The sequence below is a fragment of the Lepidothrix coronata genome, unplaced genomic scaffold (assembly GCF_001604755.1).
Source record: "Lepidothrix coronata isolate B3197 unplaced genomic scaffold, Lepidothrix_coronata-1.0 Scaffold22, whole genome shotgun sequence".
NCBI lineage: Eukaryota > Metazoa > Chordata > Aves > Passeriformes > Pipridae > Lepidothrix > Lepidothrix coronata.
In genome coordinates, this window is record NW_016690202.1 from 1,178,146 (window position 1) to 1,192,150 (window position 14,005).

At 41.2% G+C, this 14,005-nt stretch overlaps 1 protein-coding gene across 1 annotated transcript in view; it reads right to left on the minus strand.

Moving 5' to 3' along the window:
- Window positions 1–5,343: 5,343 nt before the first annotated feature.
- Window positions 5,344–14,005, minus strand: part of CMYA5 (cardiomyopathy associated 5) — a 51,368-nt gene continuing 42,706 nt past the window's right edge. The window contains exons 11-14 of the mRNA XM_017808139.1: window positions 8,841–8,974; window positions 7,970–8,069; window positions 6,823–6,999; window positions 5,344–5,930 (exon numbers count right to left, since the gene is read on the minus strand). Of these exons, the coding sequence (XP_017663628.1) occupies window positions 5,678–5,930; window positions 6,823–6,999; window positions 7,970–8,069; window positions 8,841–8,974 (664 nt within the window). The 3' untranslated portion in view covers window positions 5,344–5,677. The remainder of the gene's footprint in view (window positions 5,931–6,822; window positions 7,000–7,969; window positions 8,070–8,840; window positions 8,975–14,005) is intronic.

Consider the following 14,005-nt stretch of genomic DNA (forward strand, 5'->3'; position numbering starts at 1 on the left):
ACAACCTCAGAAGGCTTGGCTGTGAAGTGATGCTCAGACAAAGGTCTCCTTTTGACAGGCCCAGTATTAAAAACCACACTGCCTTCTTGCTTATTCAGCAGAAGCCAGTTCTCTCCTGTACCTGTTGTGGCAGGGGTCCAGGTCCCCATCCCTCACTCATTAGTGGTGTGGTAACAGTCTGGCAGGATGAAATTCAGCTAACAACTGCATTAACAGTGATTAAGGCACTATAGGTGACTTAATTCTCTGCTTGCAACACTGCTTCTTCAAGGTTGAGAAGAGTATGAATTAGAAATACAGTATGTCTGTAACACAAGTCCTGAAAAGAAAGGTATTGTTTCTACACAGATTTCCCCAGAGGGGAAATTCACTTGAACTTTTGCTGCCAACACCAAGCTGTGTGGTGCATTTGACACTCAGGAGGCAGGGGGTGAAATCCAGAGGGGACTTAGAAAATCTTGAGAGATGAACTTGTGGGAAACTCATGAAGCTCAACAAGGCCAAGAGCAAGGTTCTGCACCGGGGTTGGGGCAATTCCAAGCACAGGTACAGGCTGGGTGGAGAATGAATTAAGAACAGCCCTGAAGAGAATGACTTGGGGCTGTTGGTGGACAAGAAATTCAACAAGGTCTGATGATGTGTGCCCAAAAGGCTAACTGCATCCTGGATTACCTTAAGAAAAGCTTGGACAGCAGGTCAAGGAAGGGGACTCTGCCCCTGAGGTCTCATGAGACCTCAGCTGGAGTACTGTGTCCAGCTCTGGGACCCCTTCTTATGAAGGACATAGATTTGTTAGAACAAGTGCAGAGGAGGGTAACAGAGATGAACAGATGGCTGGAGCACCTCTCCTCTGAGAAAAGCTGAGAGAGTTGGGATTGTTCAGCCTGGAGGAGAGAAGGCTCTGAGGAGACCTTATAACACCTTCCAGTACCTAAAGGGGCTTGCAAGAGAACTGGAGAGGGACTTTTCACAAGGGCGTTTAGTGACAGGACAAGGGGGAATGACTTCAAACTGAAAGAAGGCAGGTTTATATTGGATATTAGGAAAATATTTTACTGTGAGGGTGAAGCACTGGAACAGGTTGCACAGAGATGTTGTGGATGCCCCATCCCTGGAAGTGTTCCAAGCCAGGCTGGATGGGGACTTGAGCAACCTGTTTTTGTGAAAGGTGTCCCTGCCCATGGTAGTGGGGTTGGAACGAGATGATCCTAAAGCATTTTTTCCATTTCCTTCCAGACTGTCCTCCTGCAGGAACTGATAACAGGAACTGACCTCCTGCAGTGCTGACCACACTGCAGAGTGGTCTCTGGTCAGCAATGCTACTTTGCATTGGACAAGCTCAGCATGTAAAATGTATGTACTTCACTAGTTCAATATCTCTTGCACAGGATGTTGCTGGAAGTGGAAGAGTTGCTATCAATTTCTTAGTGATTCTGTGACTGAGCATACTGGGGTTCCCTATAGCTAGTAAACCTATCAGCAAAATAGCAGTAATGCAATTGTGATTACACCACAGAATGTGATTTTTCAAATCAAATTTAAACCTCAACATGCCAAAGATTCTACTTGTTAATCTGAAATGAAGATGATTCGAAAGATCCTAACTTCACATTACCCTTAATTCCATCTTTACATACCTATTCAAGCCCCTGAAATGCTAATAGAAATAATATTTCACGTGTATACCACAGACAATATAACAGCAGTGTGGATTTAGCAACAACTTATTGGTACTGTACCTCATTGAGTCTCTGTCTTATAACAGACTTAGTGCTAACATGCACACAGTTTTCAACAATGATAGTGTGGTTAATGTACCTGTTTCTAAAATAAGGCATCACTTGACCATTTTCAGCACATGGTACTGAAGGAACAGCTAGGTCAAGAGCAGAGTTGTTCCTGCATGCACACACATCACACATGCTGCAGTTTGCAGCTGCATTGCTGAATTCTCCTGCCTGATGTCATATGGAAGCACTAAACTCTCTCTTGAGCAGAGTGACCTAAGCAACGTTTGTGGATCAATACCACTGATACTAGCAAAATTTCAGTTCAGCACTAATTTTACAGTAGAAATTAATGCTTCTCTTTTTACAGTCAAGCCTATATTCTCATCTCAGTGCATAGGGGGTTTACAAGTCTTATCTAAAACCTGCTGAAGTGAGAGGAAATTGTTCCTTTCAATGCAATGTGTTTCAGATCCATCCGATTATTTTTTGACAATACTTACATTATTAGGCATCGTCCTTTTTATTTTCAGAATGAAATAAACACCAGATTACTGATGAACTCTTACAGTCTTTGTGTAACTTTCAAAATGTTGCTCTAAGTATGGAATGATGACTAGACTGTGTATACATACCACACAACCCTATCGATATTTGCATGAAGTCTTAGTTCCTACCAGCCAAGCTAAGGGACATCCTTTGCAAGTTTCGAGGTATTTCTAAATGCTAAATTAATCAAGCACAACAAAAATACAGTGACTGGGAGGTTTTTGTCTCTTTTTTCTATTGTATAGTTACAAGCTACAATGGTCAGCTACAATGGGGCCTCTGGTGGTCTAGTGGTTAGGGTGCAGGACTCTCACCCCTGCTACCCGGGTTCGATTCCCAGCCCCCCGGGCAGATGGAGCTCGTCAGCCCTGTGAGGCAATCCATCTAAGAGAAGGTCACTTTAAACAAGCCTACGTTCTGAGACCCTCACTGCCACTGTCCAAGCTTGCTCGGCCCCGGCAGATGAACCTCAGGATTAAAGGCTGGGCTCAGTTCAGCGCATGCTGTGTCTCACCTAAAAAATCCACTGCGCAGGCTCAAAGGGTTAATGACCTTTCCCAAATCTTCACTCGCGAAGACTGGCCATTATTATTTATTTATTACAATGGTCAGAAAAAAATGGATGCAGCAAACCTCAAAATCTCAGTTCATCTGAATGCAAAGTTATATGGACTGCACCATACATTCAAGTGTCTGAAGACAGTCGCCTTCTGGAAAGTGAGTTCCTGAACTTCGTGCCCATCAGGCAACTAAAAGATGATACCAGATGTACCTCTAAGCTTTCCAAGGGCAAGAGAATTTGCACTATTTACTATAAGTCCTAGCAGCTCAGCTGTGGCTTTTGGGGTCTGCTTTCTTCATTAATATGAAATTTCTCCTTATGCTGAATCTTAACGTGTGTGTTTGGTGTGCATTTTGTTCTATCTCTCTGAACAGGATATTCTCTCTGGCATTTCTTCATCTGGCATAGTTTAATGCAGACCAGATTTAGACATTCAAATTAGTACTGTTTAAGCTCTTTGAGTGACATTTCCAATTAAGAATAACTTATTCAGTTTTCACATAAAGAATAAATACAGTTTTTGATACTGCCCAATCTAAAACTGAATCTTATATAAAATTAGGAAGAAAAGAGAGTCAGGCCATTTTTTGAAATTAATCAAATATTACTAAGAATGTGGTGTCTGCAATAAAAACATTTTGCCAAGCTCAAATGTTGACAGTAGTACCTGAGTAGCAATGTGTGGCAGCAGAAAAAGCTTTCACTTTTTGTTTTAAATCTACTAATTACTAGTAGGCAGTTGCCTTTGACAAGGCAATCACTTCTTGCCTTCACTGCAAAAAACATCCAAATGATTTAATTTAATTTTGTTCTCCTTTTATCACTCTGTCTTCCCTTGTCGATATATCATGCTGGTGTCCGTGAAGCAATCCTTCTTTTGAGATGACAGTGATGAGGATGAGGAGTACACAGGTAAAATCATCCCAGTACTGGAATATTTCAGGCTTATTTCCAAGTACCACGTTAAGCTCTGGAGACAGCCAAACCTTCAGTGAGCTCACTGGCTGCAGGAGCCTAAGGAACACACCCTGCTGACACCACTAATCTGCCTCTTAGTTTATCACCATCTGCTCTGTGTGAGTTTCCAGCCTACCTTCTGTTGCCTTCTCCTCCTAAGCCTTCATAGTAATGCTACCCCCAACACTCTTTCTGTATTTCTCTCTCAATTAATCCTGGACGTTTTCTCACCATCCTCCACACCTCTACAAAACACTTACTTGAGCCAACAGGGCACAATCCTACTTTTTCACTCCCCACTCTCTCCAGCAGGAACTCAGAACTGGCACCCTTTAATTGAAATGCCAGAAAAAGCTCTGGCTTAAAATAAATGGTCACAGGATCTTCTTTATATTGACTTAACCAAGTCAACAGCAAGCCTGAGCCTGCTATGACAGTGTGGACTGTGGCTCCCCTAGGACACCAAGCATACAGCAGGCTGGAGCAGCAAGCGCGTGCCCTGATAGTGTTAAATCATACATAAACCAGCAGCAACAAGCACCTTTTCTGACAATAAAAAGCAGAAGCTTCATTTTAACTCATTTAGCTTCTCTTTTCAGACACAAACTCTCTCTATTAGACTCCTGAAATCTGTTTTACTTCAGGGAGTTCAGCTGAGCTCAGAAACGAGTCTGGCAGCACAACTCCCTGAGGCAGAAATCTCCAAAGCAGGCACAGCACAAAAAACATTGCCTGCCTGTTTAAGATTAATTTCCCCTCAACACTCACTGGAGTTCACCACCACCGGCATTTGTGCCTTCAGCCCTTGGGACAGGCGGGAAGACAGCCATAATACTGATGTGTGAAATGCTTGGAAAAATGGTTCAAAAAAGCCAACGGGCAAAATCAGCATCCTATTACTTTGCTAATATCAACCAGTTTTAGCCTGCCTGTTTTGATGGTCCTGAAACACTGCACCTCACTGTCATGATGCTAGTGCTAGTGCAGATAACAAGAGAGAGCAGGGCAGATGCAGAAAAAGGTACACAAGCCTGAAATTAGGAGCACCATTTTTGTAAGAGCAAAGGTAAAAAGCAGTGTTGGAAAAATGGTGATCCAGAAGGTCCTGAACAGAAACGTTCTTTCACCATCAAAAACACTTAACCAACAAACTGAGGATGAAAACCAAAAGGGAAGACTTTTACTGCTACTATCAATTTTCCTTATACAGGTGTTTCATGAGTAGCTATTCACAGGCACAGATATTTACTGACACTGTCAGGTAGATGTTAGTCTGCTATGAGCATCTTAGGTGGGTGTGCTATACTCAAACTTTACATGGCTGATATGAAGACTAGCTTGGGACTCACTCATTTTGCAAACATGTGGACTTCTAAGTCTCCAAGTTTTCTTGATTTATGCCTTTAAAGAGTTGGCAGACAATAACACAAGATATGTTAACCTGCAGAATGTTTCAGTTGTTGAAGTTTTTACACATTTTCTAAGCACATCATCTTGGATTCAGGCTCTGACTGTCCTGGCAAATGATGAAATGATGACTTTCACATATTGCAGTGAGAAATGCATTTATTTCATACACAGGTTCATAATTAACTTTAAAAAGACAACTAGCACTATCATATCTAACAAAACTTCTTTATCCCCTTAGAAGTACTGCTGTGTGTATCACTGGGTGCATCTCCATCTGAAGAAGTTGATTTTCTTTCCAGGCTCTGGGTGATTACATGTCTGAGCACTAGCTACAATTACTGATGATATGAGGGAGAGCCATGCACACAGTGTTCATCAGTGAAGACTAGACATCCCTTCCTGACACCCCTCTTCCCCTCTCTATCCTCTGATGTTATAATTGTCAATTTTACGGAAAGTGTGAAGAAGGATATCAGCTGTGCTTCACGAACTCTGGCAGCTCCATTCCTGTGCACAGGGTAAGCACTCCTGCCTTCTCCAGGGCAAAGGCTGGGTGAGCAGCATCGGTGAATTTGTGCCTCATGCCAAACAGCACAAGTCCTCTCTCTGCATTGAAGAACAATAGTCTCCCACTATTGTAATCCAACAGGATGCCAATCTTGGCCAGGTGTTCTGTCACATGGATATCACTCATCACACCAGTGTGAAGAAATCTGTAAAGAAAGCTGTGGGAAAATGGAAACCAGAACACAGTAAAGCCTCCTCATGACAATTTACCAGAAATAACCTGTGGTTTAATTCCAATCTATTAACAGGTGGCTGCATACATCAGATTACCACATGGCAACAGCATTTGCTCAGTATTTAGGCAAAGCAAATGTGGCATCCCTTCAAAGCCCTGCCTGGCATGCTGATGAGCCTTTTCACGTCGCATCTCTGGACTCTTGGAATAAAAGCATCTTGGATGTTTCATTTAGCTAGTTGTGTTCATACATCCGTATGATTTCATACTGAAAAAAGCACACTTGTTTAGATCAAGATCACCTTTACATCGTTAGCAGGGTAATACCTTACAAACCTTCAAGCAGCCTGGCACTGGCCTGCTACCACAGAGTATTCCAGCACCCTGCAGCCCTGCCGCAGGTGATAGGCAGGTGATAGGCAGGTGAGTGCCTATCACCATGAAGGACAAGGCAGGAGAAAGCATTCTCTATTGAGGCTTGACATCTCTTGCAGAAGGAAAGAGATTATAAAAAGACTGCCTTTTTGGAAATAAATACACTTGCTGGGGTTTAGTGAGTCAGTTCAGGATATGAGCCTGGAATGACAAAGCAGCAGCAAACTAGTTCTTTAAGTTTTATTCACTGGTTGAGTGAATAAAGGGTGATAAACTCTCTGTTTGAGATTAATTTTATTTTTAAGGTGCTTTTCTACGGAGGTATATTTAAAGTATTTGTTAAGGAGGTCTAAAGACCTTTTGTAGTTGTTCTTTTCTTATTATTCAAATTTGCATAAAGAAAGTAGAATTTTTTCTGCTCTTATGGTTCTTGAAGAGGTCCAGCTTTTTTTCATGAAGGACAAGTAGCTTCCCAAGCAGCTAGACTGACTTTTCTTTACCTGGTTTGTGTAGGACAGCACCGCATGCACCAGGAGGTATCACTCAGCCCCAGGACACTGCTCTCTGTTATTGACTCATAGCAAATCCCAATCCTGTAGCTTCTGCAGGCAGAGACAACAATTTCCCAGTAATGACATCCTTGAGCAGGTAGCAGTTCACCCAGGACTGAAGGAAACCTGTTTGTGAAAGAAACATGCAGTAAAATGTGTGTGGTGGTAGATGAACCATATTGTGATATTTCTTTCAGTCACATCATGAAGGATCATCTAAAATTACTAATGAATTGCACTCTGCTGTTCCAACTGCAGGGTTTTATCAAAGATTTAAATGTTTTCACTGAGAGTCTTTCATCTTTGCACTGAGATGGTCTCATCTAAAAGATATCAGATTTTGAAGGCTTGTTCAAACTAGAAAGCATAGTTGTTTGAGTAGTCACAGTGACAAACATCTTGTGTACATTCAGTTGTAACAGTAAAAAATATGCTTAAACCACTAAATCCTCATCACCTTTCAAGAAGCTGTATCAGTATGCCACAACTTTTACAAGTGGACCTGTGCTTATGACAGGACTGATGTCAATATGTCAAAAAATCCCTCGATTCACAATGTATACAGCTAGTCTGGTACAACCATGCTAAACATATCCCAAAAGCACTTCCTAGTTCTCTGAAGCCACAAATACTTTGGAAAACATTACCAATAATGCCCTCAGGAGAGGAGCAAAGTATGCAAGATGGATTACTTCTATCCACAATATATTAAAAAATAAGCCCACAAATCTGATCTTTTCAGGGCAGCAAAAATTGCTTTGAGACTGAAGTGCTCTGATGGATTAAGCAGTGACCATGGGCTGAAGCAAATCAAGCAGTGCCAGAGATACCACTGCCTTAGACTTCCTGGACATACCAGAGTGTGGCACTGAACTCTTCCCAGCACCTACATCAATGCTACCACTGTCTTTATTGAAATATTGCAGTGCTTGAAAGGGGGACAGGGTAGTTTGCACAAAGGCCAGGGGCTGCATGACAGTGATTCAGTTCTTCTACACAACTGGTATCATGTGAAAGCTGCCTATAGGAAAAAATAAAAGTGAAGGATCTATCCTAAACCTCACAGAGTAGTCACACTCATTATGCTGCTGCTTACCCAGTGAGTTTAGTTTTCTCAGGAAGGTGGATCACCGTTGCATTGGAGGAGATTTGCAAAGCAGGATGGGCTGTGTCACTCAGGAGGCGAAATCGAGTTCCTGGTGACAACAAAACACTATATATGAGAAGCTGGCTACTTTAACATGAGACAAATCATAAAATGTTAAGCAACAATAACTGCTACCTTAGCTGGACACGGTTGTGTCTAGTGGCAGGTAGGAGTGACAGAAAATTGGGTACAAATGCAAGGAGTCTTCCAATCTCTGCCCAATTGGGACAGAAGTCTAACATTCAGAAATGCAGCTAGGTGATAAAGAGGTCTTCAGTATTTAAAAAGGTTGAATAATTTTCAATAATTTGTTTTTTCAAAATAGCAAATTTTAATTTTGAGGTTGATTTGGAAGACCAATATATTATTTATCTGGGAATCTTAGAGTTTAAATCATCTATTACATTTTAAGATTGCTTTGCATACTTCCTCATCACTGAAACTCGAAGTCCATAAGGTTTTAATTGTGAGAGCGGTTTTTTTAATGTCACTGGAACTTTTATCTGAATGTGTTCTGTCAGACTCACGAGATTGCCTGAAAAATATTTAATCACTTCATATCTGACAGAATTCAATATTTTTGTTTCTGAGGTCACACCAGCTTTACATTTACATAAATATATAAACTTCAAGTGAAGTAGTCCTGATTATGCTAATTTTAAGCAGAAAAAAACTGATATATGTTTGAGTTATTGAAATAAAAAATTCAATAACTTGTTCACTCCCAAATTGGGAACTTCAGATATGATTTTCAAAGAAAAATGTTTGACTGCTTTGCCCCTCCATCCCATTGTTTTGACATCAGGAAATTACGATCTACCTTTAGTTGAGATGAGAGCTGCTTCACTTTGTTCACTTGTCCCGAATGAGTTGACAGCCCTCAAGTAGAAGAAATAGTTCACATTGGGCTCCAGGGGTACTTTCAGTTCAGGTTTCTTTATACCAGCAAAAGATCTGCAAATTTTGAACATACATGAAAAGGTATGCACTTACCCAAACTAGGAAAGATTAATATAAGCAAAGAGCTAAGCTTCCTAACAGTATTGTTGACTACTGAAACATAAGGCACCACACAGAAACTCCAAATCAGAAAAGTGAACACTGTTTTTTCAAACAACTGGGTTATGTAGGAGCTTCAATGTGTAACTTGAGGGATTGTTCTCACTTAGTTTGACAAATTTTCAGGCCCTTTCTGTACCACCTTCTCACTCAGTGCAATTCTCTGGTGTAATGATCACTTTATGTTTGTTTGGCAGCATAATCATCACATAAATTTCAAGTAGCACAGAGTCAAATCCTCATCTGCCTCTTGTGAAAAGTCTGCTTTACAAAATGAAGAAGTTTCTGAAGAAAAAACCCACTCTTTAATTAATTCAGTTGCATGACAATGAATGCACTTGTGTTTTTACTGTCTGGGCATACGCTGCAAGTCCGAAAGAATGGCTACCCTTATCTGAGGCCACAGAGAGATCATGTACGTCATTATAGAATTATCATAAAATAGCGATTCACTTTCTTATCATGAACTCCTTGCTCACAAATCCTTCACCAGCTAAGTCTGGGCGCTGTCTCCCTCATGCTGCTGTACACTCAACTGGGCATTTTGTAGAAGGCAGCAGCAGAGGAGTTGCCTTCGTACAGCACCCAGCTTTGACTAAGTCTCCCCGTCGTGGAACCTCAAAAGCTTCAGACCTCACATCCTAAACCATTGGTGTCTTCACATATTACTGGAAAACAAACGTCAGCACCCACTCAATCTGCTTCACAGGTGCTTTGAAGTACCAGCGAAAGGATTTTGGATGGCTAGAAAGATGCCAATTATATTTTCTGTTTTGTCAGGAATATGAAAGATTGGCTTAACAAATTCTCATGCACTGGATCTTAATTTTCCTCATTTTTGTCTCATATGGTAAGAGCCAAGCCAGACAGTATATACGCACTGCATTGTATCCCTGCAGGTAAAGACCGTGTATAAAGTACCTAATTTCCTCCAAAAATGCTTTTAGAAATTTTCAAGGCAAGTATTTACATTCACAAACTGGAGACCTGCCTTTGGAGAGTGTGCAAGGCACTTTCCCTTCCACGTCAGCTCTGAGAGTGGAGCCCACGATGGTCTGCCCCCCGCAGACAATGCCTCCGTGAGAAGCTGGATTAAACAAATTACCTTTCCCAGCGCAAATTTTTGTGACCCCAGAAGAGGTAAGGCAGGGGAGTCATCAGTCAGACCGAATGGTTGCTATTCATTTGGAATTGCTGTTTTTCCCCATATATCCCACCAGAGGGCAGTACAAACTGAAGTATAATCAGTGCTCATCCTTTGGGATTTTTCATATGCCTGCTTCTGCCGCATTTGTCACCTCAATGTAAAATCTCACAGCTGTTAACGCACCAATTTCCTCCTAACACCACACAGATCTCTTTCTAGGAGGATGACATATTGGGAAAAGTCTGGTGCATCATACTTATTAGTCTGTAACAGGTATTTTACACTGTCAATTGTCACTAAAAGTGGTTGAAAGCATCGAAAAAAAGCACTGGGTGCTCCTGTGATATATTCTTTCAAATGAAAAGAATTCCAGGGCTTTCAGGGCTCCTGTGTGATCAGCACAGGACTATGTTACCTTTGGGGAAAGTGTTATATTAATGCTGGAACTGAGGCAGTAAAAAGAAGTGGTTGCAAACATGGTAGAAATTGCATGGTTCACTTCACACTCGTGACTCTCTAAAGCCCTGACCACAGGAGCACTTCAACAAGGCACTGGGAGTCCAGCAGACTGGTAGGTTCTTACTAGAAGGTTTAGGGAAGAGATGCAACCTGATAAATTGCCTGATGAGGAACCTGAGCTCTTTAGACTTGAAAGAGGAAAAAGGCTCGTCTGATTACAGAGGGCAGGAGAAAAAGGGAAGATGAGTTGAAGAATAAGATGGGAACTGAGAAGAGAGGCAAATATGAAATAAATGAGAGAAAAGAAAAACAGGATAGAGCAGAAGTAGGGGAAAAGAAATAGGCGCCTAAGTTTTGAAGAAATTTGCCCACACTTTCTAGGCAAGACTCACCCAATCCTTAAAAGGACCATAGTGACATCTTTGATGCAAATCTGAAGGACAAACCACCAGAAAGGAGTCTTGAGCAAATACTTACAAGTGAGATGAAGGGAGACACACTAAGCTATTCCTCGAAAGTTGTTTGTGGCAATACGTAGTACAGCACAGTAATGCCCTGTAAATGGCTCCTTCTTCTGTCTTCTAAAAAATGACATGTAAGTCAGTATCCTTCCAAAGAAACTAGATCTTTTTCATTACGTGCTATTTATCTGATGATTAATTAACAAAATGAAAAATTCTAAATTCAACTAGAGAGTTATGTTCTTATGTAAAGAATAGACATGGGGTATTCATATTCTGGAACTGGATCCCAGAGACTTGGTATTTAGAGAACATTTTGGATCCAACCACTTGACGAATAGGGTCAACCATCAAAGTTCAGACTTGGGTCTCTTACAAATATGAAATTATTCAAAGAGGAATTTGAATTCATGTTTACATCAGAGACCAATAGAATGCCTCTTTTTGTTTGTAATAATGACTGAGACAGAAAAATCATGACTTTAAGCAGATCTGGTCTGTAAAACAGTGATCAGATTTTCAAATAGCATTCTCTGCTTGGTAATCTATTTCAGCAAGCTTTAAGCTGCCTAAGAATAAGAGCTCATCAATTTTTGCTACGATTAAGGCTTAAAAACAGTCCTGCTGCTGCCAAATAATGAAACAGAATATGCTGACAAAAAGGAATTTCTTTTGATACATTCTGAGCCAGGTCCAAGCTCAAAGAAGCTGCATGCAAAGAAGAAATAGGTCTTGCTATCTATTGCCTTGTCTAGAGGGTAGGGAATTGGAGGAGTGAATACTGAGGGCTCCCCAGCAATCACTGTAGTTTGTCATGCTTCAGGTTAACCCTGAAAAAAAAAAAAGGATGAGGAGAGGGTAGCTTACAGCATCCAGGTTATGTGTAGGAGAAGGTGAGGGAAAATGCATCCTGGCAGTGTTGGTGGAAGCCTGTTTCATTTCTGAGTTCTTCTAACAAACACTGTAGCTAGACCTTACTCAAGCTCACCTTAAGCACTAAACTGTAATTTTGAAAGAAAAAGAAATCCACCTACAACATTTCTAATGTCAGCTATTTTCTACTTTATCTACACCTGCCCACTTTATAGAAGATTGGAAATGCAATAATGTTATTATCAAACCATGAGGCATCCTGGCCTTTAGATTATATGTTATCTTATTTGTACTGTCCTCTCAGTTTCTCACTACAAAAAATAGTGCAGAGAAATTTAAGAAATATTTGAAGTCATATATTTTAAATATCTCCTCTCAATCCCTCTCATTATAAGAGGAATCTTTAAATCTGAAAATACAATCTCCAAATTTCAGGCATGTGCTATTCAAAGCAGAACAAAAATTGCATGTTTCTTCACCTCTTAATTGCTATAGTAGCAGCTGTCTGTTAAATCTGTGATTTCCCTGATTTTAGAGAAATCTGATGCTGTGTTTTGATGTACATTTCTCTCATCAGTATCCTCATTTATTTCAAGGAAACAACATCTAGGGGGATTTTTTTGCATGAACCCAGCAAATTATATGCCTTGCAGGGATTCACAACACCCTCTGTGCTGTAATTGTCGTTTCCACCACCAAGATCCCACTGAAACAATACCTCCAGAGCTGTGCTGGTACCACTGAGGTGGAACTAGAGCTGAAAGTATGCAAGCTTCTCAAGATACATGTAGAAGCAAAGAACAGGGGTGCACCATGAGTGGAAAAAAAGCTCTTGAATTTAAAAATGATGAGCAAATAGCCCTGAGTTGGCTCCCAGCTCTTCCACATGCTTCCTCTCCCCTCCTCTGTTCCAGCTCTGGCTGTTTTGGGTTTAGGACACCAAAACACCACCTGGCAACGGTACTTGGTGCTATCTGTGATGGCAGAGCCAGAGGAAAGGAAGATTCTGTATTTCCCGTACCCTGTTTTCTGAGCTAGCAGGACAATCATGGGGGCAATGCAAGAGGAGGGAGGCTTGTTCCTCTTGTTCCAACATTAGACCTGCTCCACGAGGAGACTGAAATTTTCAGTTGCTAGAAATGCCAGTCTTGCATTATTGGAGAGGAAGACACTCAGGCACTTCCACTTCTACAAGCCCACCATATACTGCACTAATTTCTGCCTCCCTGAGTCTTACAGATTTTTCATGATATGATACAAGCTTTCCATCTGAACAGCCCACATATCGCTGGACTACATTTCTCACAGCTTTCCATCTTCCACCCACAACTCCATTGACTTCTCAATACAAAGAGGATGAACAATAAGAAAATAGCAGAGCTCTGGAAACTGAAAGAAAGATTTCAAAACCTCACTCATAAAGATTCTGGAAAAAGATTCAACCTGGGAGGGAGCTTTAAAACCACAGCAGCAGGCCAGGGATTCATTGTTGCCAAAGATTTAAGATGATTTTATATGAAAGTATGTCCCTCAGATGGCAAGCTGGCAAGGAGAAAGCATGGAGAAGGAAAAACATAGATTTGGGTGGGGTTTTGTTTGTTTGGTGTGGGAGGGTTGTTTGGTTGGTTTGCTTTGCTTTGGGGTTTTGTTTGTTTGTTTTTATTGGTTCGGGTTTCTATGTGTGTGTGCATGTGTTTGTTTGGAGGGGTTGGGTGGTATTTTTTTCACAATATTTGAAAGGAAACTTTAGTGAAATTTCATTGCCAGATGTGCTTAAAATTCTCTCCCTGGGGAGCTGGGACTGCTCCAAGGACCTCTTCTGAGATGTTCAAAAGCCTTCTGAACAACTGGCTCTCAGTGGCCCTGCTTGATCAGGGGTGTTGCTCCAGGTGATCTGCAAAGGTCCCTTCCAACCTCAAGCATCCTGTGGTTCTGTGACATACTGAAGGTTACAGGGGGCTGGCTCAGATCAGGGACTCCACGCAT